General features: G+C 38.9%; 1 protein-coding gene across 1 annotated transcript in view; it reads right to left on the reverse strand.

The window, feature by feature from the left end:
- The window catches only part of LOC100672903 (cytochrome P450 4X1), a 58,310-nt gene that overhangs the window by 30,583 nt on the left and 5,493 nt on the right, over positions 1-22,234 (reverse strand). Inside the window, exons 2-4 of the mRNA XM_003411193.1 lie at positions 10,790-10,931; positions 9,387-9,431; positions 6,900-7,027 (exon numbers count right to left, since the gene is read on the reverse strand). Of these exons, the coding sequence (XP_003411241.1) occupies positions 6,900-7,027; positions 9,387-9,431; positions 10,790-10,931 (315 nt within the window). The remainder of the gene's footprint in view (positions 1-6,899; positions 7,028-9,386; positions 9,432-10,789; positions 10,932-22,234) is intronic.

A 22,234-nucleotide genomic window follows, 5' to 3' on the forward strand; every position in this document is an offset into this window, starting at 1 on the left:
ATTACTTTTGTGAGAAATTACTGATATTGTTAAATAATTTCTACATTCCATTGTATCACTTTTCCTTGGGATGGACAAAAATATGGACCTCTTCCAGTTGGTTGGCCAGGTAACTGTCTTCCAAATTTCTTGGCATAGCTGAGTGAATGCTTCCAGGGTTGCATTCATTTGTTGAAACATCTCAATTGATATTACGTCAACTCTTGGAGCCTTGTCTTTAGCAAATGCCTTAAGTGCAGCTTGCACTTCTTCCTTCAATACCAACAGTTCTTGATTGTATGCTGCCTCCTAAAATGGTTGAACATCGATCAATTCTTTTCAGTAATGACTCTGTATATTCCTTCTACCCTCTTTTGATGCTTCCTTCATCCTTCAATATTTTGCCCATAGAATCCTTCACTATTACAACTTGAGGCTTGAATTTTTTCTTCATTTCTTTCAGCTTGAGAAATGCTGAGCGTGTTCTTACATTTCATTGTAATACTTTACTTTGTCTTCTTGAGCCACCCTTTGAAATCTCATATGCAAGTTCAAGTTGAAGCTGAAGAAAATTAAAACAAGTACACAAGAGCCAAAGTACAACCTTGGGTAGAACTTAGAAACCATCTCAAGAATAGATTTGACACATCAAACTGTAATCACCAAAGACCAGATGAATTGTGGGATGACATCAAGGACTTCTTAGATGAAGAAAGCAAAGGGTCATTAAAAGACAGGAAAGAAAGAAAAGACCAAAAGCAATATCAGAAGAGACTCTGAAACTTGTTCTTGAACGAAGAGTAGCCAAAGTGAATGGAAGAAATGATGAAATAAGAGAGGTGAAAAGATTTTTAAAGGGTGGCTCAAGAAGACGAAAGTATTATAATGAAATCTGTAAAGACCATTCTACCTACCCACAAAAAGACTCACTCATACTACCTGAAATGTTTTGCTTGACTTTATTAAGCTGCCATAAAGTCCACAGTTGAAAATATATTTGCAATAACAAGCACTTGGTGTAAAAATACAAATAAATCTAAATGTTTATGTTCTGTTCAACCTATATTCGTTGAAGGCTTATAGGCACTGGCTAGTTACTTAGGACTCAGAGACCCTCAATAAAAAGCAGAGATATTTTTAAACATTTACTGTCAATTGCATTTTACTTGGATCCACAATCGACGCCCGTGGAAACAGCAGTCAAGAAATAAAACTACAAATTGCACTGGGCAAATCTGCTACAAAAGACCTCTTTAAAGTGTTAAAAAGCACAGATGGCACTTTTAGGACTAAGGTGCACTTGACCCAAGCCATGGTGTTTTCAATAGCTTCACATGCATGTGAAAGCTGGACAATGCATAAGGAAGACCAAAGACAACTGACATCTTTAAATTATGTACGATGTTGGCGGAAAATGTTGAATACACCATGGACTGCCAAAAGGATGAACAAATCTGTCTTGGAAGAAGTGTAGCCAGAATGCTCCTTAGAAGTGAGGATGGCAAAACTTAGATTTAGATACTTTGGACAAATTTTCAGGAGGGATCAATCCCTGGAGAAGGACATCGTGCTTGACAAAGTAGAGGGTCAGCAAAAAAGAGGAAGACCCTCAACAAGATGGACTGACACAGTGACTGCAACAATGGGCTCAAGCACAACAACGATCATGAGAGTGGCGCCGGACTGGGTAGTGTTTCGTTCTGTTGTACATAGTGTCGCTGTGAGTCAGAACTGACTTGACGGCACCTAACAACAACAGCATATGTCAATTGTTTAATCAGATACTTTTCACCCTGAATTAGGTAAGTTTTATTGAATAAAAATGGTGAGTTTAGAAGAACTGAAAGCAAAGGCCAGGATTTAAAGCTTGAGGCACTTGGAAATAAATACAGCAGATGAAGAAACTGTCAAAGGCATTTCAGAGAAGTGTGAGACTGAGAAATGAGGAAGGCAGAAATGGGGTATAGAAATAAAGATACAACCACTGGATGTTTTAAAATTGTGCTTAGAGTTGAACAGCATCAGAATTGGAAGAGGATGCTCTCCTCCCTCTCTATCCTGTACCATCTAGCTCTCTGCATTGAGAATACACACAGGTAGTGTCACTGCGATTCCACCCAGCAGACTTCAGGTTAAATCTGCTTCTGCGAGCTTGGCTGAAAACCCAGTCAAGAAGCTGGCAACAGTGATTCTCTTTGGGAAAATGGAAAAGAGTGGAGGGAGGCTTTGGCTTTGTGTGTGACGTTTGAAATGTTTATGATGAATTCATATTAATGAATCACTTGCCCAATTTTAAAATAAATACGATTTAAAAATTGAAACTAACATACAAGTGGAGTTTTGGAATAGAACATGCCCATGGGGATGTTCCTCTGCAATGTCCACCTTTCCCTTTGGAGGGTGCAGATCAGCTCCTAATGATCCTTCATCACCTATGGGAGGAAACTTGCATCTGCTGACTCTAATTTAGACATTTATTCTTTTTTATTTTGTTGTTTTTGAGAATATACAAAGCAAAGCATACACCAATTCAACCATTTCTACATGTATAATTCATTGACACTGATTACATTCTCTCAGTTGTGCAATCATTCTCACCCTCCTTTTCTGAGTTGTTCTTCCATCATTAACTAAAATCACTGCCCCCTAAGGTTCCTATCTTGCTGTTGTCACTTGGTCCCGTATAAACCAAACTAAACCAAAACCTCCCATGTGTCTGTCAGTTTGTGGTATTGTGGGGGCTTCTGTGTTGCTGTGATGCTGGAAGCTATGCCACCGGTATTCAGATACCAGCAGGGTCACCCATGAAGGATAGATTTCAGCTGAGCTTCCAAACAAAGACTGACTAGGAAGAAGGACCCCACAGTCTACTTCTGAAAAGCATTAGCCAGTGAAAACCTTATGAATAGCAGCGGAACATTGATATAGTGCTGGAAGATGAACCCCCCAGGTTGGAAGGCACTCAAAAGACGACTGGGAAGAGCTGCCTCCTCAAAGTAGAGTTGACCTTAATGACGTGGATGGAGTAAAGCTTTCGGTCCCTTCATTTGCTGATGTGGAGCGACTCAAAATGAGAAGAAACAGCTGCAAACATCCAATAATAATCGGAATCTGGAATGTATGAAGTATGAATCTAGGAAAACTAGAAATTGTCAAAAATGAATGGAACGCATAAACATCAATATCCTAAGCGTTAGTGAGCTGAAACGGACTGGTATTGGCCACTTTGAATCGGACAATCATATCGTCCACTATGCTGGGAATGACAACTCGAAGAGGAATGGTGTTGCATTCATTGTCAAAAAGAACATTTCAAGGTCTATCCTGATGTACAACACTGTCAGTGACAGGGTAATATCCATACACCTACAAGGAAGACCAGTTAATAGGACTATTATTCAAATTTACACACCAACCACTAGGGCCAGAGATGAAGAAATAGATTTCTATCAGCTGCTGCAGTCTGAAATTGATCAAACATGCAATCAAGATGCATCGATAATTACTGGTGATTTTAAAGCAAAAGTTGGAAACAAAGAAGAAGGATCAGTAGTTCGAAAATATGGCCTTGGTGATAGAAACAATGCTGGGAATCAAATGATAGAATTTTGCAAGACCAACGACTTCCTCATTGCAAATACCTTCATTCACCAACGTAAATGGTGACTATACACATGGACCTCGCCAGATGGAACACACAGAAATCAAATTGACTATATCTATGGAAAAAGACGATGGAAAAGCTCAATATCATCAGTCAGAACGAGGCCAGGGGCCGACTGTGGAACAGACCATCAATTGCTCATATGCAAGTTCAAGCCAAAACTGAAGAAAATCAGAGCAAGTCCACGAGAGCCAAAATATGACCTTGAGTATACCCCTCCTGAATTTAGAGACCATCTCAAGAATAGATTTGATGCATTGAACACTGGTGACCGAAGACCCGGTGAGTTGTGGAATGACATCAAGGACATCATACATGAAGAAAGCAAGAGGTCATTGAAAAGACAGGAAAGAAAGAAAAGACCAACACAGATGTCGGAGGAGACTCTGAAACTTGCTCTCGAACGTCGAGCAGCTAAAGCAAAAGGAAGAATTGATGAAGTAAAAGAACTGAGCAGAAGATTTCAAAGGGTCGCTCGAGAAGACAAAGTACTATGATGACATGTGCAAAGAGCTGGAGATAGAAAACCAAAAGAGAAGAATACGCTCAGCGTTTCTCAAGCTGAAAGAACTGAAGAAAAAATTCAAGCCCCAAATTGCAATAGTGAAGGATTCTATGGGGAAAATATTAAATGACACAGGAAGCATCACAAAAAGATGGAAGGAATACACAGAGTCATTATACCAAAAAGAATTAGTCGATGTTAAACCATTTCAAGAGGTGGCATATGATCAGGAACCAATGGTACTGAACAAAGAAGTCCAAGCTGCTCTGAAGGCATTGGTGAAAAACAAGGCCCCAGGAATTGATGGAATATCAATTGAGATGTTTCAACAAACAGATGCAGCGCTGGAGGTGCTCACTCGTCTATGCCAAGAAATATGGAAGACAGCTTCCTGGCCAGCTGACTGGAACAGATCCATATTTATGCCTATTCCCAAGAAAGGTGATCCAACTGAATGTGGAAATTATAGAACAATATCATTAATATCACACGCAAGCAAAATTCTGCTGAAGATCATCCAAAAAGGGCTGCAGCAGTATATCGACAGGGAACTGCCAGAAATTCAGGCTGGTTTCAAAAGAGGACGTGGAACCAGGGGTACCATTGCTGATGTCAGATGGATGATGGCTGAAAGCAGAGAATAGCAGAAGGATGTTTACCTGTGTTTTCTTGACTATGCAAAGGCGTTTGACTGTGTGGAACATAACAAATTATGGATAACACTGGGAAGAATGGGAATTCCAGAACACTTAATTGTGCTCATGAGGAACCTTTACATAGATCAAGAGGCAGTTGTTCAGACAGAACAAGGGGATACTGATTGGTTTAAAGTCAGGAAAGGTGTGCGCCAGGGTTGTATTCTTTCACCATACCCATTCAATCTGTATGCTGAGCAAATAATCCGAGAAGCTGTACTATATGAAGAAGAACAGGACATCAGGATTGGAGGAAAACTCATTAACAACCTGTGTTATGCAGGTGACACAGCCTTGCTTGCTGAAAGTGAAGAGGACTTGAAGCACTTACTAACGAAGATCAAAGACCACAGCCTTCAGTATGGATTGCACCTCAACATAAAAAAAAATGATAAAGAAAACAAAAATCCTCGCAACTGGACCAATGAGCAACATCGTGATAAACAGAGAAAAGACTGAAGTTGTCAAGGATTTCATTTTACTTGGATCCACAATCAACAGCCATGGAAGCAGCAGTCGAGAAAGCAAAGGGTAAATCTGCTGCAAAAGACCTCTTTAAAGTGTTGAAGAGCAAAGATGTCACCTTGAAGACTAAGGTGCACCAGACGCAAGCCACGGTTTTTCCAATCTCATCATATGCATGTGAAAGCTGGACAATGAATAAGGAAGACGGAAGAAGAACTGACGCCTTTAAATTGTGGTGTTGGCAAAGAATATTGAATATACCATGGACTGCCAAAAGAACGAACAAATCTGTCTTAGAAGAAGTACAGCCAGAATGCTCCTTAGAGGCAACGATGGTGAGACTGCGCCTTACATACTTTGGACATGTTGTCAGGAAGGATCAGTCCCTGAAGAAGGACATCATGCTTGGCAGAGTGCAGCGTCAGTGGAAAAGAGGAAGACCCTCAACAAGGTGGATTGACACAGTGGCTGCAACAATGAGCTCAAGCATAACAACAATTGTAAGGATGGCTCAGGACCGGGCAGTGTTTAGTTCTGTTGTGCATGGGGTCGCTATGAGTCGGGACCGACTCGACAGCACCTAACAACAACAAACCTAAACCAAACCCATTGCCGTTGAGTCGGTTCTGACTCATAGCGATCCTATAGGGCAGAGTAGAATTGTGCCATAGCATTTCCAAGGAGTACTTGCTGGATTCAAAGTGCCAACCTTTTGGTTAGCAGTCGAACTCTTAATCCCTATGCTACCAGGGTTTCCTGATCCTGTATAGATACTTCTTAAACAACATAACGCTCAAGGCAGACACTTTCTACCAGTTACGGTAAACTATTGTTTGGTTTTAAGAAGACTTCAGGGGATGTTTTTGGTTTAAGTTTTAAAGATTCTCTCAGGGCAATGGTCTCAGGGGTTTAGACACTTAATCTTTGCTAGGTCTTTTACGGCCTTGATAGAAGCCGTGTCCATTCCAACCTCCAAATCTTTGCTCAGGCCAACTCATTCTAATTACAATTCTCTCATCTATATTATTCATGCAAGGAGCCCTGGTGTGCAGTGGTTAAAGCTCTAGGCTGCTAAACAAAACGTTAGTGGTTTGAACCCATCAGCCACTCCATGGGAGAAAGATGCTGCAGTCTGCTTCCTTAAAGATTTCAGCCTTGGAAACCCTATGGGGCAGTTCTGCTCTGTCCTAGAGGGTTGCTATAGTCAAAATCTACTTGCTGGCAATGGGTTTATTATCCAGGCATTGAAGTCCTGCCCATGTTTCGTGGTAAATTTGAGTCTCCTCTCATATCTGAAGTTGCCAATACTGTTCCTCATTTCCTTACCTCTCACCTATGCACTTACCTTCTGAATCTTACCAGTTTACTGCCTTGATCTTAAAATACAGAGACCTAGACCGTCAATTTCTATCTCCCAAAGAACTTGGCAAAAGCTATCATAGACACCTGTTGCTCAATCAGTACTTGTACATTGATTAATTTCTAGAAATAACTCTCTTCTGATTTTCACTATCCACTAAGCATATGCCTAATGCATTCCCTTTTGGAGGCATTTTGCAATGCACCAGCGTGCCCTCATCCCTTCACTTACCAGCATTGTGTTCACAGAATGGACCATCACCTCAGCATATGGTTTCAAGATGTTCAAGTGGAATCCAGGGGTTAGTAGGTGGCGGTGCTGGAACCACTTGGGTCCCTCTAGATTCAATAGTCCTTGTCCTTGAGAAATAAAAGGTACACAACCTCACGCCATTTACTTAGGTGAGATGAAGAAGGAGAGGTGAAGAACACAGACAGCAAAGAGTGACCATGATACATGGGTGGTTGTGAAGTAGTGAAATATCAGAGCAGTGTAGGTATATTAGGATTGAGGTGAGCTTTATATCTGGGCATGAGTATATTTAACATTGTGAGAAATACCCCAGGTTTTGAAGTCTGATACAACAGGGATGCTAATCCTAAAATCAATTGCTACTCTCAAAGAGAGAAATTGATGGCAGATATCTTGCTTTGATTTTGGGGTTTTCTTTTACAACCAAATATTCACTTAAAAAAAAAAATCTCTGACCAAAAATTAATCTGTCATCAGCTTTCCTTTTACCCAAAGTTGCAAATCCTTTCTTTCCTGTTGGAAGCCAGCTTACTAAATTTGAATTTAAAAAGAAATAGCTGGATGAAGGGGCAGAGACCATCTTGTAAACTGATATCCGTTGATCTCAGTAAAAGGAGGAGGGAAGGGTTCAATCAGTCATGTTAAGATTAGCCAATGGTTGGTCTTCTATATTTCTCCCTCCTCTTCTCTTTATAAGCCTCATTGCACCTAGCTTGTTTGATCCATTTGCTTTTTCTGGAATCAAAATGGTCTCCCTATATACATATAGAATAACTGCTCAGAATAAACCTTATATTCAAATTTCATTGAGTTTTGATTATTTTTAACACTATCTATGTAGTAATTGAGTAAGCTACTTAATCTTCCTGAAGCTTGGTTTTCTCAGCTATAAAGTATGAAATAAATACTTCACTGCTTGCTGTGCAGATTAAATTATGACACTTATATATGGCACTCAGCTGAGTCTTTAGTTCACAATAGAAATACAACAATTATTAATTTCCTCTCCACCCCAAACTGAGACATAAGCTACAGTGTGAACACAAAACACTCAAGGAGCTAGACAAGCGTATCTACTCTGTCACCAGATATCCTCTCCCTGAGCCCTGGTCTGTGAGTTTCACACCTGTGAATGCCAGAAAGCAGAAACACTTATCAAAGCCAAGGTTTCACAACCTTCTATTGCTAGAGAAATCATTAAGGATTTGGCTTTTAACAGACTTCTAAAGTTTATTAATATATAATTGCCATCATTCATTGAGTGCTTACAACATGGCAGGCTCACCATGCATGATGCAAGCTGGTACAATGCCAGACATTATACTAAGTCCTGAAAATATGTATCTCATTTAATCCTTACACCAGTCCAGCAATATGACTCTCATCCTCATTTTCAGAGTTGAGGAACTGAGGCTTAGAGAAATTAAGTGCCTTCTCCAAGATCACACTCAACTAATCAGTGCGGGGCAGGATTCACATATAAGTGGCTCTAAATCCAAAGTCTATATTCTTCCCAACATAATACCATTATGTAACTACAGGGCTCAATTTATCTGATCAATGAGTATTGTCAAAATGTACTTTAGAGCAAAGCTTTACTGATTTTGCTCATGGAAGAAAAACACAAACAAAACTCCCAAAAGAAAGGAAAAGATCCAGGAAAGGAGAGAAGGAAGGACAGAATGAAGAAAGGGATGGCAAGGCTGCAGTTTAAAGAGAGGGAGCAGATTCACTCCTCTGCTGCCTTGAGAATGAGACTTTGGAGAGAGAAATGGATGAAGAGAGTTTCTAGGAAGTTGTGCAATATTGACCTTTGTCAGAGAATTAATACAGACATCTTACTTTGATTTTAAGGTTTTTCTTAACCATAAAAGCAAATATTAAACATAAAAATTCCTGACCCAAATTTAATCCCGCCAGCAGCTTTTTTTTTTTTTTACCCAAAGTAAATTGTTAATCTTTTTTTTTTTTCCTATTTGAAGAAAGGCTTACTAAATTTAGATGTCAAAAGGTATCCTGGCTGCAGGTGAGTGTAGGGCCAGGGCCATCTTGTAACCTGATTATCAGGTGGTCTCAGTAAAATGGGGAGTATAGAGTTCAATAGGTCATTAGCCAATGGTGATCTTCTATACTTCTCCCTCCTCTTCCCTTCATAAGCCTAACTGTAACTAGCCTACTTTAGCCATTTGCTTTTTTTTTTTTTTTGGAATCAGAATGGTTTCCCTATATGCATATAGAATAACTGTTCAGAATAAGCCTTATGTTTCAATTTCTTTGCATTTTGATTATTTTTAACACCTTAGAGCTCCCTTCTTTCTGGCATTTCCTCTAGATAACTTTCAGTCTAGATCTACCTTACTCTTAATACTTTTGGATTCAGATTTGAGTTTCTTCAGAATGCTATACTGTGGCAAGAGGAGAAAACCACTTTTATTTGGGCTGCACCTCTCATTTGCACATACATACCAATACATGGACTCAAGAACCTGTTCGGGAACTGGGACTTGGGATCTGCAGGAAACAAAAGACAGCATTAGGAGGAAACTACCAGTCAGAGTCTGCATTTGCCTGTACAAACTACAAAAGGTGACCAAAAGGAAGCCCAGTGCTCACCCCCTGCAGCTGTTGGCAGGCTTGGGGAACTACAAGCTCTGGTTTAGGAACCGGAGAACAGCAATCCCCACAAGGCAGGCAAGTAGGCAAACCCAGATTCTTCCCTTGTTTATACCCCTCCAACAGAAACAGAGGTTTCCAGAAGGTTGCAAAGTTTCCAGCACAGAAGTTGGGACAGTATGTTCTTGTTGTTAGTTGCTGTCCAGTTGATTCTGATTCATAGTGACCCCATGTGTTACCCAGTAGAATTGCTCCACAGGGTTTTTTTTTTTTTGCCTGTAATCTTAGTGGAAGAAGAGCAGCAGACCTTTCTTCCGTGGTACCGCTGGGTAAAATTGAGCTGCCAAAGTTTAGGTTAGCAGTCACATGCAAACCGTTTGTGCTATCTAGGAACCTTTGGGACAGCAAGCATATCAAATCCTTTTTGGACAGCAGATTAACTATTAGAGCAGAGGCCAGCAGACAGTAGAGGGTAAGATACAAATGCTTCTTGGAGGTCTCGTAAACCCAAACCTGGAAGTGTTTTACAGCTCTTGTCCTTCAAGAGGTAGACAAGAGACCAGTCAGAGCCAGAGGACTGGGAAACATGGAGACTTTCAAGAAAAGGCCATTTTATTTTACTATGTTTTATTAAGCGTGATGGAAACAATGGCTTAGGAAAGAAAGATTCAAATATGGGACCTTGGTTTTACAAAATCAAAAGAGCAAAAAATGGATATTTTAGTTTTGTGCTACTGTATAATTCACCTATGGAAAAGGGTTGGATGGGGAAGGTAGATGACTCACACCCCAAAAGGGAATATAGTTGAGAAATATGCAGAAAAGAAAAACAAAAATTGGGCCAAGACTAATAAATTAGCAGTCTAGCATTCAGGCTTACATACTGAACCAGCAGAGGAAGAGCTACTCTAGATACCCACTGGAGACATATGCTCAAGAAAGGGGACAAAACTGGGGGTTGTTGCTGATATTGAAGTCACAAAACCAAGATGCAAAGGAAGTCCCTGGCCCGGGAAATCTGGTGATGGCCAACTGGACTTTAAGGGGAGCCCTGAGCTAGACAAGAAATTGGGGATGATGTGGGAATCTCCTTCATTATTGGTGGGAAATCTCCCCATCCCTCCTTTGAAGTCTCTTAAACGCCTGATACTAATCTTTGCTTCGGGACCATTTGCGTACTTCAGAATTTTGCCTGTGTGTTTTGGGCATACCACTCCTAGGAGGATTAGTTCTCTGAGATTTGACCCTTTTCTTACCTGTTCTGCTTAGAAAGGTCTTTGCATACTCCGGGTCGTAGATATAGAAAAATGCCTGAAAGGGTCCAACCCAGCGAGGGAAGGCACAAGGATATTTTTCTACAAGTTCCTCAAGTTTCTCCATTTCATCTTCCTGAAGAAACTGCAGTAAGAAAAATAAAGGAAGTTAGAGAAGTCCACCAGTCTGGAAACTTGTCCCTCTTACAGATACAAGCTGAGCTCAGAGCCTGGAGTATGTCACACCAGCAGAGGGACCCGAACCCTGTTTTGGAAGTCGGTCAACATGCTTTCTTTGGGATTTCTAAGCTTGGGGTATAATTTCCTAAACAAGCCTAGTGTATTTATCTTTTCAATATGAATATATTTGTACCCCCAGACCAAGTTACTGTTGAGTGGCATATACAGTGAGCTGTTCTACCAACAGAGAAGGTGAAGTCGTCTGAGTCACCAACACTCCTAAGTCTCATCTACCAACATCACATATGTAGATTAGGAGGGGGTCAGGATTTTTTTTCATATGGGGAAATCCAAGTAGTTGGTAGATCAAGCATGACATCCCCAATATTCAGCTCACTGTTGCATCTCCTTTTTCTCTCTCAAGTTATTGATCAGTGATTCTTGCCCATGACTTAACAGCAAATGCCTCTCTCTATAAATCTGCTGACTCCATTTACAAAGAAAATCCAATTCTTCTCCCCTACAACAGAGAGGTGTGAAGCTTGAATCAAACCCAAATATAAAACTCTCAGTTTTCAACATTTGTAAATCAGAGTACAATACTACCATCAGAGAAGGAATTTATTTTTTATAAGCAGATTATTAATGACTCATTTAAACAGTTCCTCTCCATCACTGAAAATAAGATTCATTTACATCCACCTCTCGAGAAGGGGTACCTGAATATGTGTGTCTGCATGTGCCTATCTGCACATATTGACATGATAGTGGGTGTCCCAACCTGCAAAAAACCCTGAGGCTGGCAATTCTTCATAGTGTGACCAATCACACAGCATTTGCTATGTGATTGTTCTTGCTCTCACAAGTGGTGAAAAATGTTGGCTGCCATAGATCAAGAGAGAGTAGTTCAAACAGAACAAGGGGATTCCTTGTGGTTTAAAGTCAAGAAAGGTGTGCTTCAGGGTTGTATTCTTTCACAATATTTATTCAATCTGTATGTTAAGCAAATAATCCGAGAAGATGGGTTATATGAAAAAGAACAGGGAATCAGGATTGGAGGGAAATTAATTAACAACCTGTGATATGCAGATGACACAACCTGCTTGCTGAATGTGAAGAGGACTTGAAGCACTTATTGATGAAGATCAAAGACTACAGCACTCAGTATGGACTGCATATCAACATAAAGAAAACAAAAATCCTCACAACTGAACCAATAAGCAATATCATGATAAATGGAGAAAAGATTGAAGTTGTCAGGGATTTCATTTTACTTGGATCCACAATCAAAGCTCATTGTAGCAGCAGTTAAGAAATCAAAGGGTGCATTGCATTCGGCAAATCCACTACAAAAGACCTCTTGAACATGTTGAAAAGCAAAGATGTCACTTTAGACTAAGGTCCACCTGGCCCAAGCCCTGGTGTTTTCAATTGCCTCATATGCATGCGAAAGCTGGACAATGAATAAGAAAGGCCGAAGAAGAACGGACACCAAGAGGACCAACAAATCTGTCTTGGAAGAAGTACAGCCAGTATGCTCCTTAGAAGCAAGGATGGCGAGACTACGTCTCACATACTTTGGACATGTTACCAGGAGGGATCAATCCCCGGAGAAGCACATTATCCTTGGTAAAGTAGAGAGTAAGGGAAAAGAGGGAGACCCCTCAACAAGATGGACTGACACAGTGGCTGCAACAATGGACTCAACACAACAACAATTGTGAGGACGGCGCAGGACCGGGCAGTGTTTTGTTCTTTTGTACATAGGGTCGCTATGAGTCAGAATCGAATAGACGGCTCCTAACAACAACATACTCGAGGTCGTACTTTGGCTCAAATGGACTTGTTTTCATTTTCTTCAGCTTCAACTTGAACTTACATATAAGCGATTGATGGTCTGTTTTGCAGTTGCCCCCTGGCCTTGCTCTGATTGATGACACTGAGCTTCTCCATCATTTCTCTATGCAGATGTAGTTGATTTGATTCTTGTGTATTCCATCAGGTGAGGTCCGCGTATATAGTCATGGATTATGTCGTTGAAAAAGGTATTAGCAATGAAGGAGTCATTGATCTTGCAAAATTCTATCATGAATCTCTGGCGTCATTTCTATCACCAAGGCCATATTTTCCAACTACCAACCCTTCTTTGTTTCCAATTTTCACATTCTAATCGCCAGTAATTATCAATTCATCTTGATTGCATGTATGATAAATTTCAGATTGCAGAAATTGTTAAAAATCTTCAATTTCTTCATCTTTGGCCTAAGTGGTTGATGTGTAAATTTGAACAATAGTCATATTAACTGGTCTTCCTTGTAGGCATATGGATATTATCCTATCACTGACAGCTTTGAACTTCAGGATAATTCCCGGAATTTTTTTTTTGTTGTTGTTATTACAACATCATTCCTCTTCAATTTGTCAATTCCAGCATAGTAGACCATTAAAAATAAACTCTCACATTTATGGTCAATTAATTTTTAGCAAGGGTACTATCACACATTGGACTGTGTCCCCCCAAAATATGCGTCACCTTGTCTAGGCCATGATTCCCAGTATTGTGTGACTGTCTTCCTTTCTGTGATCTGATGTAGCTGTCTTCCATTTTTAATATTATATAATTATTCTCCCATTTTATGTGTTTTAAATCCTAATTTCTATATGTTAATGATGCAGGATTAGTGTCGGGTGTATCTAGAGTCACCACCTTTACTCAAGTCACCACCCTTACTTAAGTCATACTTTTTATTTTACAAGAGATAAAAGGAAGGAGAAGTGAGCAGAGAGAGAGAGGGACCTCATAACTATGAAGAAAGAAGAACCAGGAATGGAGTGCATCCTTTGGACCCAGGATCCCTGATTGGGAACATCCTAGATCCAGGGGAAGACTGATATGAGAAAATAAATTTTTGTTTGTTAAAGCCATCCACTTGTGAAGTTTCTGTTATAGCAGCCCTAAATAACTAAGACAGGTACCAAAACAATTCAAGGGAGAAAGATTAGTCTTTTTAAGAAATTGTGTTGGAACAACTGACTATCCACATGTAAACAAATAAAGTTGGATCCCTACCACAGACCATATATAAAAAATAATTCAAAATGTATCAAAGACCTAAATGTAAGAAGTAACATTATAAAATTCTTGGAAGAAAACATAGAATTAAATCTTTCTGACCTTGATTTTGGCAATGCTTTCTTAGATAAAAAAAAAAAAAAAATTTTTTTTCTTTTTCTTAGATCTGACACAAAAACCACAGGCAACAAAAGAGAAAGATAGGTAAATTGGACTTCATTAAAACTGAAAATTTCTGTAATTCAAAGGACACTATCAAGAAAATAAAAAATAATCCCCAGGATGGGAGGAAATATTTTCCAGTCACATGTCTGATAAGGGACTTACATCTAGAACATATAAAGAAATATTATAACTCAATAATAAAAAGACATATAACCAAATACAAAAAAGGGAAAAGGTCTGAATGGACATTTCTCAAACGAAGATATACAAATAGTCAACAAGCACATGAAAAGATACTCAATATCATTAGTCATCAGAGAAATGCAAATCAAAACCACGGTGAGATACCAGTTCCTATCTACTATGATGTCGAAAATAATAATAATAGTAAAAACAGATAATAACAAGTGTTGGTTAAGATATGTGATAAACTGAAGCCTTTCTACACTGTTGATGGGAATGTAAAATGGTGCAGCCACTGTGGAAAATAGGCTGGCAATTCCCCAAAAAATAAATAAACTAAAACATAGAGTTAAACATAGAATTACCTTTTGACCCAGCAACTCAACTCCTACACACACACACACGAAAATGAAAACGTCTACACAAAAAATTTGTACATGAATGTTCATAGCAGCATTGTTCATAATAGCCAAAAGGTAGAAACAACTCAAATGAGCAACAACTGATGAATGAATAAACAAAATGTGATATATTCATACCGTGGAATACTCAGTCATGAAAAGGAATGAAGTACTGAAACATGCTACAGCATAGATGAACCTTGGAAATAGTATCCTAAGTGAAAGAAAACAGTCATAAAAGACGGCATTAATATAAAATGTCCAGAATAGGCAAATTTATAGAGGTATATAGTAGATTAGTGGAGGCCTAGGGCTGGGGAGATGTGGGTGGTTGAAGGGTGATGGGTACGGGGTTTCTTTTTGAAGTGATGGAAGTATTCTAAAACTGTGATAATGGTTGCACAGTGAATATACTAAAAACTACTGAAATGTACACTTTTAAATGGGTGAATTGCATATGTGAAGTATATTTCAATAAAGCTGTAATCAAAAAATTACATATACGATGAAGCAAGTTGTCTACCAGATGACAGAATAGAGTAGTGGTTTCAGCAAAAAATGGGATTTGCTTTAACAATGGACTGATGGGTGTGTGACTAACAAGCCAAACCAAACAGTAGAGAAAGAACTAGAACGAGGAAGAAGCAAGGCACCAGTTGCTGAGGACACAGAGCTAAGACAGGATCCTGCCTAACCCTGTACAGACCAAATAGTGGAACTTATGTTTTATTCAAGAAACATTTACATAGCACTTACTATGTGAGTTCAAATATTAAACAAGTTTATCCTCTGAACAACCTAATAAAATAGGTGCTATTATTCTTTCACACATGATGTATAAATTATTCATTATAACAGAATTGTAATAATTCATGCTATAATACAGATAAGAAAAACATATCTCCAAGGGCATAAAGGACAGAGAACCAACGCTACCAGAGGACCTCATAGAAAAAGTAATATTTAACTTGGTTTTTGGAAAATGAATAAAGTATCCAAATGGAGATGTGGAAAAAATTCAAAATGAAACAAAATTATGTAATAGAACTAAAAATAGAAATTTCTCATACATTCAGGAGATGGTGAGAAGGTCTGTGCTGACAATCAATTTAACAATATTTAAAAAATTATCCTCTCCTTTTTCAGCAATGTGTTAACTCTCAGCCTGAATCTATCTTCACTCTGGCTGATTACTCTAACCAATCCCTCAAGACTTTACTCAGATCTGTGCCTTTCCCACAGAACTTTATGATTGCCCTTTGAATTGTATGTATTGTGTTGTATTATAATGGTCTACTCACTTATTTTACTTCCCCAAGGGTTCATAAGCCCACGAGGGCAGGGGACTGTGTGCTGACAACTGGCACAAAGGTGATGTTTAACAAATGCTTCTTGAATGGATAGATGTGCTTAATAAATTCAAGGTAGTGATGATAAGCAGATTTCTAGTAGCATAAAGGTTTACTGCTCTGCTGCTAACCTAATGCTCACAGGTTTGAACCCACCACCCGTCCCATGACAGAAAAGACTTGCCGATCTGCTCCAATAAAAGTTACAGCTTAGCAAACCCTATGGGCAGTCCTGCCCTGTTATACAGGGTTGCTATGAGTCAGAATTGACTTGACAGCACGCAACAACAGTAATAGTGATCATGAAACAAAAAGGGGCTTGTTTATAGACACTTCTACAGCAAAAACAGTAATACCTGGTGACCAAGGGAAAAAGCAGGGGTTAATATAGTTCACTTCAATGTCCCCCAAACTTTAGTCATTTGTGGGCCAAGTTAAATCTGCATTATTATTTAATTTAATTAATATTTAAATTGATTCATATTTATATAAATAAATGTATTTTCAAAGGAAATTTTATATCACTGTGAAATCACAAATTTGATATGATATCTATATTTTTCTAGTACACATGAAAAACACATAACTATTAAAAATGTTTTTCTATGTTCCACCTATGTGTGAGAGATATATACAAACTTCCATTTCCAATCACCAAGAACAACTGGAATAGTCAGGTAAAATAGCAGGAAGAAAAAACTTTGAAAAAATCAGAGAACTGTTGGGATAACTAGGATTTAAGTAGATAAAATGCTAGAGACAGGGGGATCTTATCAGAGAGAAGAGCCATCAATCTGCAGCCGCTTTTTCCCTCAGAAAATTTGCCAGTTCCAGGCATAGGACAGGGCAGATGGCCACTACTAAGAGGTAGATGAACCAGCAGCAATTTCAGGATTTAACAGGGTTGAAGGAACAAAAAACAAAGGCTTGAGGATCTGTGATCCTAGTGAAAAGGGAGAGGCAGAAAATTGACTCCAATACTCTTCCAGTTTTACCCTCAAAACATGTGCCAAATTCTCGGGAGCTGGGTTAGGTGGGAAGCTAGAAATTCAGAAAGAAAGCCTTGGAGAATCGGAATGAAATTTCTGGCACCTTGCAGTGCTGCATAAATGAGGATTAGGCTTCCAGACCCTGCAGGGAAGAACAGCCCTCATAATGACTCCAGCCTCTCAGCTAGAACACTGGAGACTTAGGCCTTAAATGGACTGGATTAAGCCAATGAGCCCCACTCATTCAATCAAACTACAAGGCATGACAAAACACAGGACCAAACGACTGAAAACCATTAAAAAAAAAAAAAGAAGACGACAATAGAAATTGACTCACAGGTGATCCAGATACTGAAATTATTAGATAAGGACTTCTGAATAACCATTATAGGTGTTAAAGGAAATAGAAGGCAAGAAGGATACAATGATTTAAAAAATGAAAAATTTTCCCAGAGACTTAGGCTCCATAAAAATAATCAAATGAAAATTCTAGAGCTGAAAAATACAATTACAGCTAAATCCCTGCCTTAGGAAGTATTCAAGTTACAATGGCTGCAATTACAACTGTCCTTTTTTTTGTGTACACCCTATCCTTAGTAACATGCACTACATACAATGTTGCAGTGTGTAGTTTTGCTCATGTTATCATTCTCAGATGTTCATTTGTTGATGTTCAACTTTATGATTTACTGTTCAAAACACTGTTGTATACATTTAGTTTTCTAAATTTAATCAGGGGTTTCAGTTGCTTGAAAATATAGAGCCAAATGCTGATCACTTTGCCAAAGCTGACAGACAGATTTGGTAAGAAGTGAGATGTTACCGTGAAATATATGAAGAAAAAAAGATAAGGATCATACAAATAATTCTCACTAATTTTCTGACTAGAACACCATCCCCACTCTCAGGAATAATCCAGATGATCCAGAATCTTCCACAAGTAGAGTTATTACCACAACTAACAAAATGCCAATGTCGTTCAACTCTTCTTCACTACCAGAGTATATTTTTAAACATGTAAGTTTATATGTAAGGTTTCCAACCCCCAAAGACAAATAAAGATCTGATTTATAAAAGTACTGATAATAAAAGGCAATAATAATGAAAACTAAAAAAAAAAAAAAATTGAGGTATTCGACTTACATCAGAATCGACTCACGACTCAGTTGTCAGGATGGAACCCCACTGTAAGTCAGAGAATACCTGTACTGATATTAAGAATTCCATTTACTTTTTTCAGATAAGGCATAAAAAAGCATTAGTGAATTGGAAGGCTGGTTCCTGAAGTACAGAAAGGAAGAAAGAATAGAAAACACAAAACAAAGGAGATATATGGGTCTGAATGAAAAGTCTAACATACATGTTCTTGGAACACCAGAAGGAGGGAATAGAGTTATAATGAGGCAAAAGCACTATTTAAAAAGAAAATGGCTGAGAATTTCTGAAAACTGATGAAAGATATCCAATCACATATTCAAAACTCGAACTGGATCAAATCAAAGAAAGCCATATAAGCTCATGATAGTAATATTTCTGAAAACCAAAATTTTAAAGATAACTAGAGGGAAAAAAAAAAACTTATTACTCTCAAAGGAATAACAATAAGACTGATAGCTGATATTTCAACAGAAATACTGGCAGCCAAAAGACAGTGGAATGATGTTATTAAAGTGCTGAAAGAAAATAATTTCCAATTTAGAATAACAAACTCAGAAAAAATAACCTTAATAAGTGAGGTGAAATAAAAGATGTTTAGACAAAAACCTGAGTAAATTTACCACTAACATTTAAATAAATAGTTAAAAGAATACTTCAGGCAGAAGGAAATAATCCAATATGGAAGCATGATAATACACAAAGGAGCAAAGATCAATTGAAAGTTTAAATACGTGGGTAAATATAAACGAATATTCACCATTCCAAATAGTAATAGTGTCTTGTAGGGTTAAAACAGATGCACGATTAAAATGAATGAAGGGACTAAGTGGAGTTAAAGTATTCTAAGCCCTGGTGGTGCAATAGTTAATTGTTCATTTCCTAATTGAAAGGTTGGAGGTTCAAACTCACCCAGCAGCTCTAAGAGAGAAGGGCCTGGTGTTCTGCTTCCGTGAAAATGTAAAGATTACTGTGAAGAAAACCCTCTGGTGGCAGTTCTACTCTGTCATATGGGGTCACTATGAGTCAGAATTGATTCAGTGGCACCCAAAAACAACAGCATTATGGGGCAAAGAGTGAAAGTTAGGTGAGGTCAGGGAGGGTTCCAAACATTAAGTTTCTATTATCCTGTCTCTGTGGAGTCAAGACATGCTACCCTCCCAGCAGAATATTGTTCATCAGGGAAGGTCACTTGAGCCTCAGTGTCCAAAGTTTTCATTGAAGCTCCATTATGCATTATGGTTCAATAACTGATTGAACCATTAGCCACGTGACTGAACTTAATCGTCAACCCTCCACCCCTCCTCAGAGGTCAGGCTGATATCACACGGCTCAAAGTTTCAAACTTCTAATCACATGGTTAGGCTTTCTGGCAGGGCTAGCTCCCAATCTGAGTCACCTCATTAATATAAGCTATCCAGGACTCACCGTTGAAAGAAGGTATTCCCCATGAAGAAGTTGTCGGTCTTGCAAAATTCTATCATTCAATCCCTGGCATTGTTTCTATCACCAAGGCCATATTTTCCAACTACTGATCCTTCTTCTTTGTTTCCAACTTTTGCATTCCAGTCGCCAGTAATTATCAATGCATCTTGATTGCATGTTCGATCAATTTCAGACTGCAGCAGCTCATAAAAATCTTCTATTTCTTCATCTTTGGCCCTAGTGGTTGGTGCCTAAATTTGAATAGTAGTCGTATTAACTGGTCTTCCTTGTAGGCATATGATATTATCCTATCACTGACAGCATTGCACTTCAGGATAGATCTTGAAATGTTCTTTTTGATGATGAATCCAACACCATTCCTCTCCGAGCTGTCATTCTCAGCATAGTAGACGATATGATTGTCCAATTCAAAATGGCCAATACCAGTCCATTTCAGCTCACTAATGCCTAGGATATCGATGTTTATGTGTTCCATTTCATTTTTGACAATTTCCAATTTTCCTAAATTCATACATTGTACATTCCAGGTTCCGATTATTAACGGATGTTTGCAGCTGTTTCTTCTCATTTTGAGTTGTGCCAACATAAACAGCGACTATACACATGGACCTAGCCAGGTGCAACACACAGAAATCAATTTGACTACATCTGTGGAAAGAGATGATGGAAAAGCTCAATATCATCAGTCAGAACAAGGCCAGGGGCCGACTGTGGAACAGACCATCAATTGCTCATATGCAAGTTCAAGCTGAAACTGAAGAAAATCAGAGCAAGTCCACAAGAGCCAAAATATGACCTTGAGTATATCCCACCTGAATTTAGAGACCATCTGAAGAATAGATTTGACACACTGAACACTAGTGACCGCAGACCAGACAAGTTGTGGAATTACATCAAGGACATCATACATGAAGAAAGCAAGAGGTCACTGAAAAGACAGGAAAGAAAGAAAAGACCAACATGGATGTCAGAGGAGACTCTGAAACTTGCTCTTGACCATCGAGCAGCTAAAGCAAAAGGAAGAATTGATGAAGTAAAAGAACTGAACAGAAGATTTCAAAGGGTCGCTCGAGAAGACAAAGTAAAGTATTATAATGACAGGTGCAAAGATCTGGAGATAGAAAACCAAAAGGGAAGAACACACTTGGCATTTCTCAAGCTGAAAGCACTGAAGAAAAAATTCAAGCCTTGAGTTGCAATAGTGAAGGATTCCACAGGGAAAATATTAAATGATGCAGGAAGCATCAAAAGAAGATGGAAGGAATACACAGTCATTATACCAAAAAGAATTACTCAATATGCAACCATTTCAAGAGGTGGCATATGATCAGGAACTGGTGGTACTGAAGGAAGAAGTCCAAGCTGCTCTGAAGGCATTGGCAAAAAACAAGACTCCAGGAACTGATGGAATACCAATTGAGATGTTTCAACAAACAGATGCAGCACTGGAGGTGCTCACTCATCTATGCCAAGAAATATGGAAGACAGCTGACTGGAAGAGATCCATATTTATGCCTATACCCAAGAAAGATGATCCAACTGAATGTGGAAATTATAGAACAATATCATTAATATCACACGCAAGCAAAATTCTGCTGAAGATCATTCAAAAAGGGCTGCAGTAGTATATCGACAGGGAACTGCCAGGAATTCAGGCCGGTTTCAAAAGAGGACATAGAACCAGGGATATCACTGCTGATGTCAGATGGATCCTGGCTGAAAGCAGAGAATACCAGAAGGATGTTTACCTATGTTTCATTGACTATGCAAAGGCATTCGACTGTGTGGATCATAACAAACTATGGATAACACTGTGAAGAATGGAAATTCCAGAACACTTAATTGTGCTCATGAGGAACCTTTACATAGATCAAGAGGCAGTTGTTCGGACAGAACAAGGGGATACTGATTGGTTTAAAGTCAGGAAAGGTGTGCGCCAGGGTTGTATTCTTTCACCATACCTATTTAATCTGTATGCTGAACAAATAATACAAGAAGCTGGACTATATGAAGAAAAATGGGGCATCAGGATTGGAGGAAGACTCATTAACAACCTGTGTTATGCAGATGACACAGCCTTGCTTGCTGAAAGTGAAGAGGACTTGAAGCATTTACTAATGAGGATCAAAGACCACAGCCTTCAGTATGGATTACACCTCAACATAAAGAAAACAAAAATCCTCACAACTGGACCAATGAGCAACATCATGCTAAATGGAGAAAAGATTGAAGTTGTCAAGGATTTCATTTTACTTGGATCCACAATCAACAGCCATGGAAGCAGCAGTCAAGAAATCAAAAGACGCAATGCATTGGGCAAATCTGCTGCAAAGGACCTCTTCAAAGTGTTGAAGAGCGAAGATGCCACCCTGAAGACTAGGGGGCGCCTGACCCAAGCCATGGTATTTTCAATCACATCATATGCATGTGAAAGCTGGACGATGAATATGGAAGACGGAAGAAGAGTTGACGCCTTTGAATTGTGGTGTTGGCAAAGAATATTGAAT

This window comes from Loxodonta africana, chromosome 3, assembly GCF_030014295.1.
Source record: "Loxodonta africana isolate mLoxAfr1 chromosome 3, mLoxAfr1.hap2, whole genome shotgun sequence".
Lineage (NCBI taxonomy): Eukaryota > Metazoa > Chordata > Mammalia > Proboscidea > Elephantidae > Loxodonta > Loxodonta africana.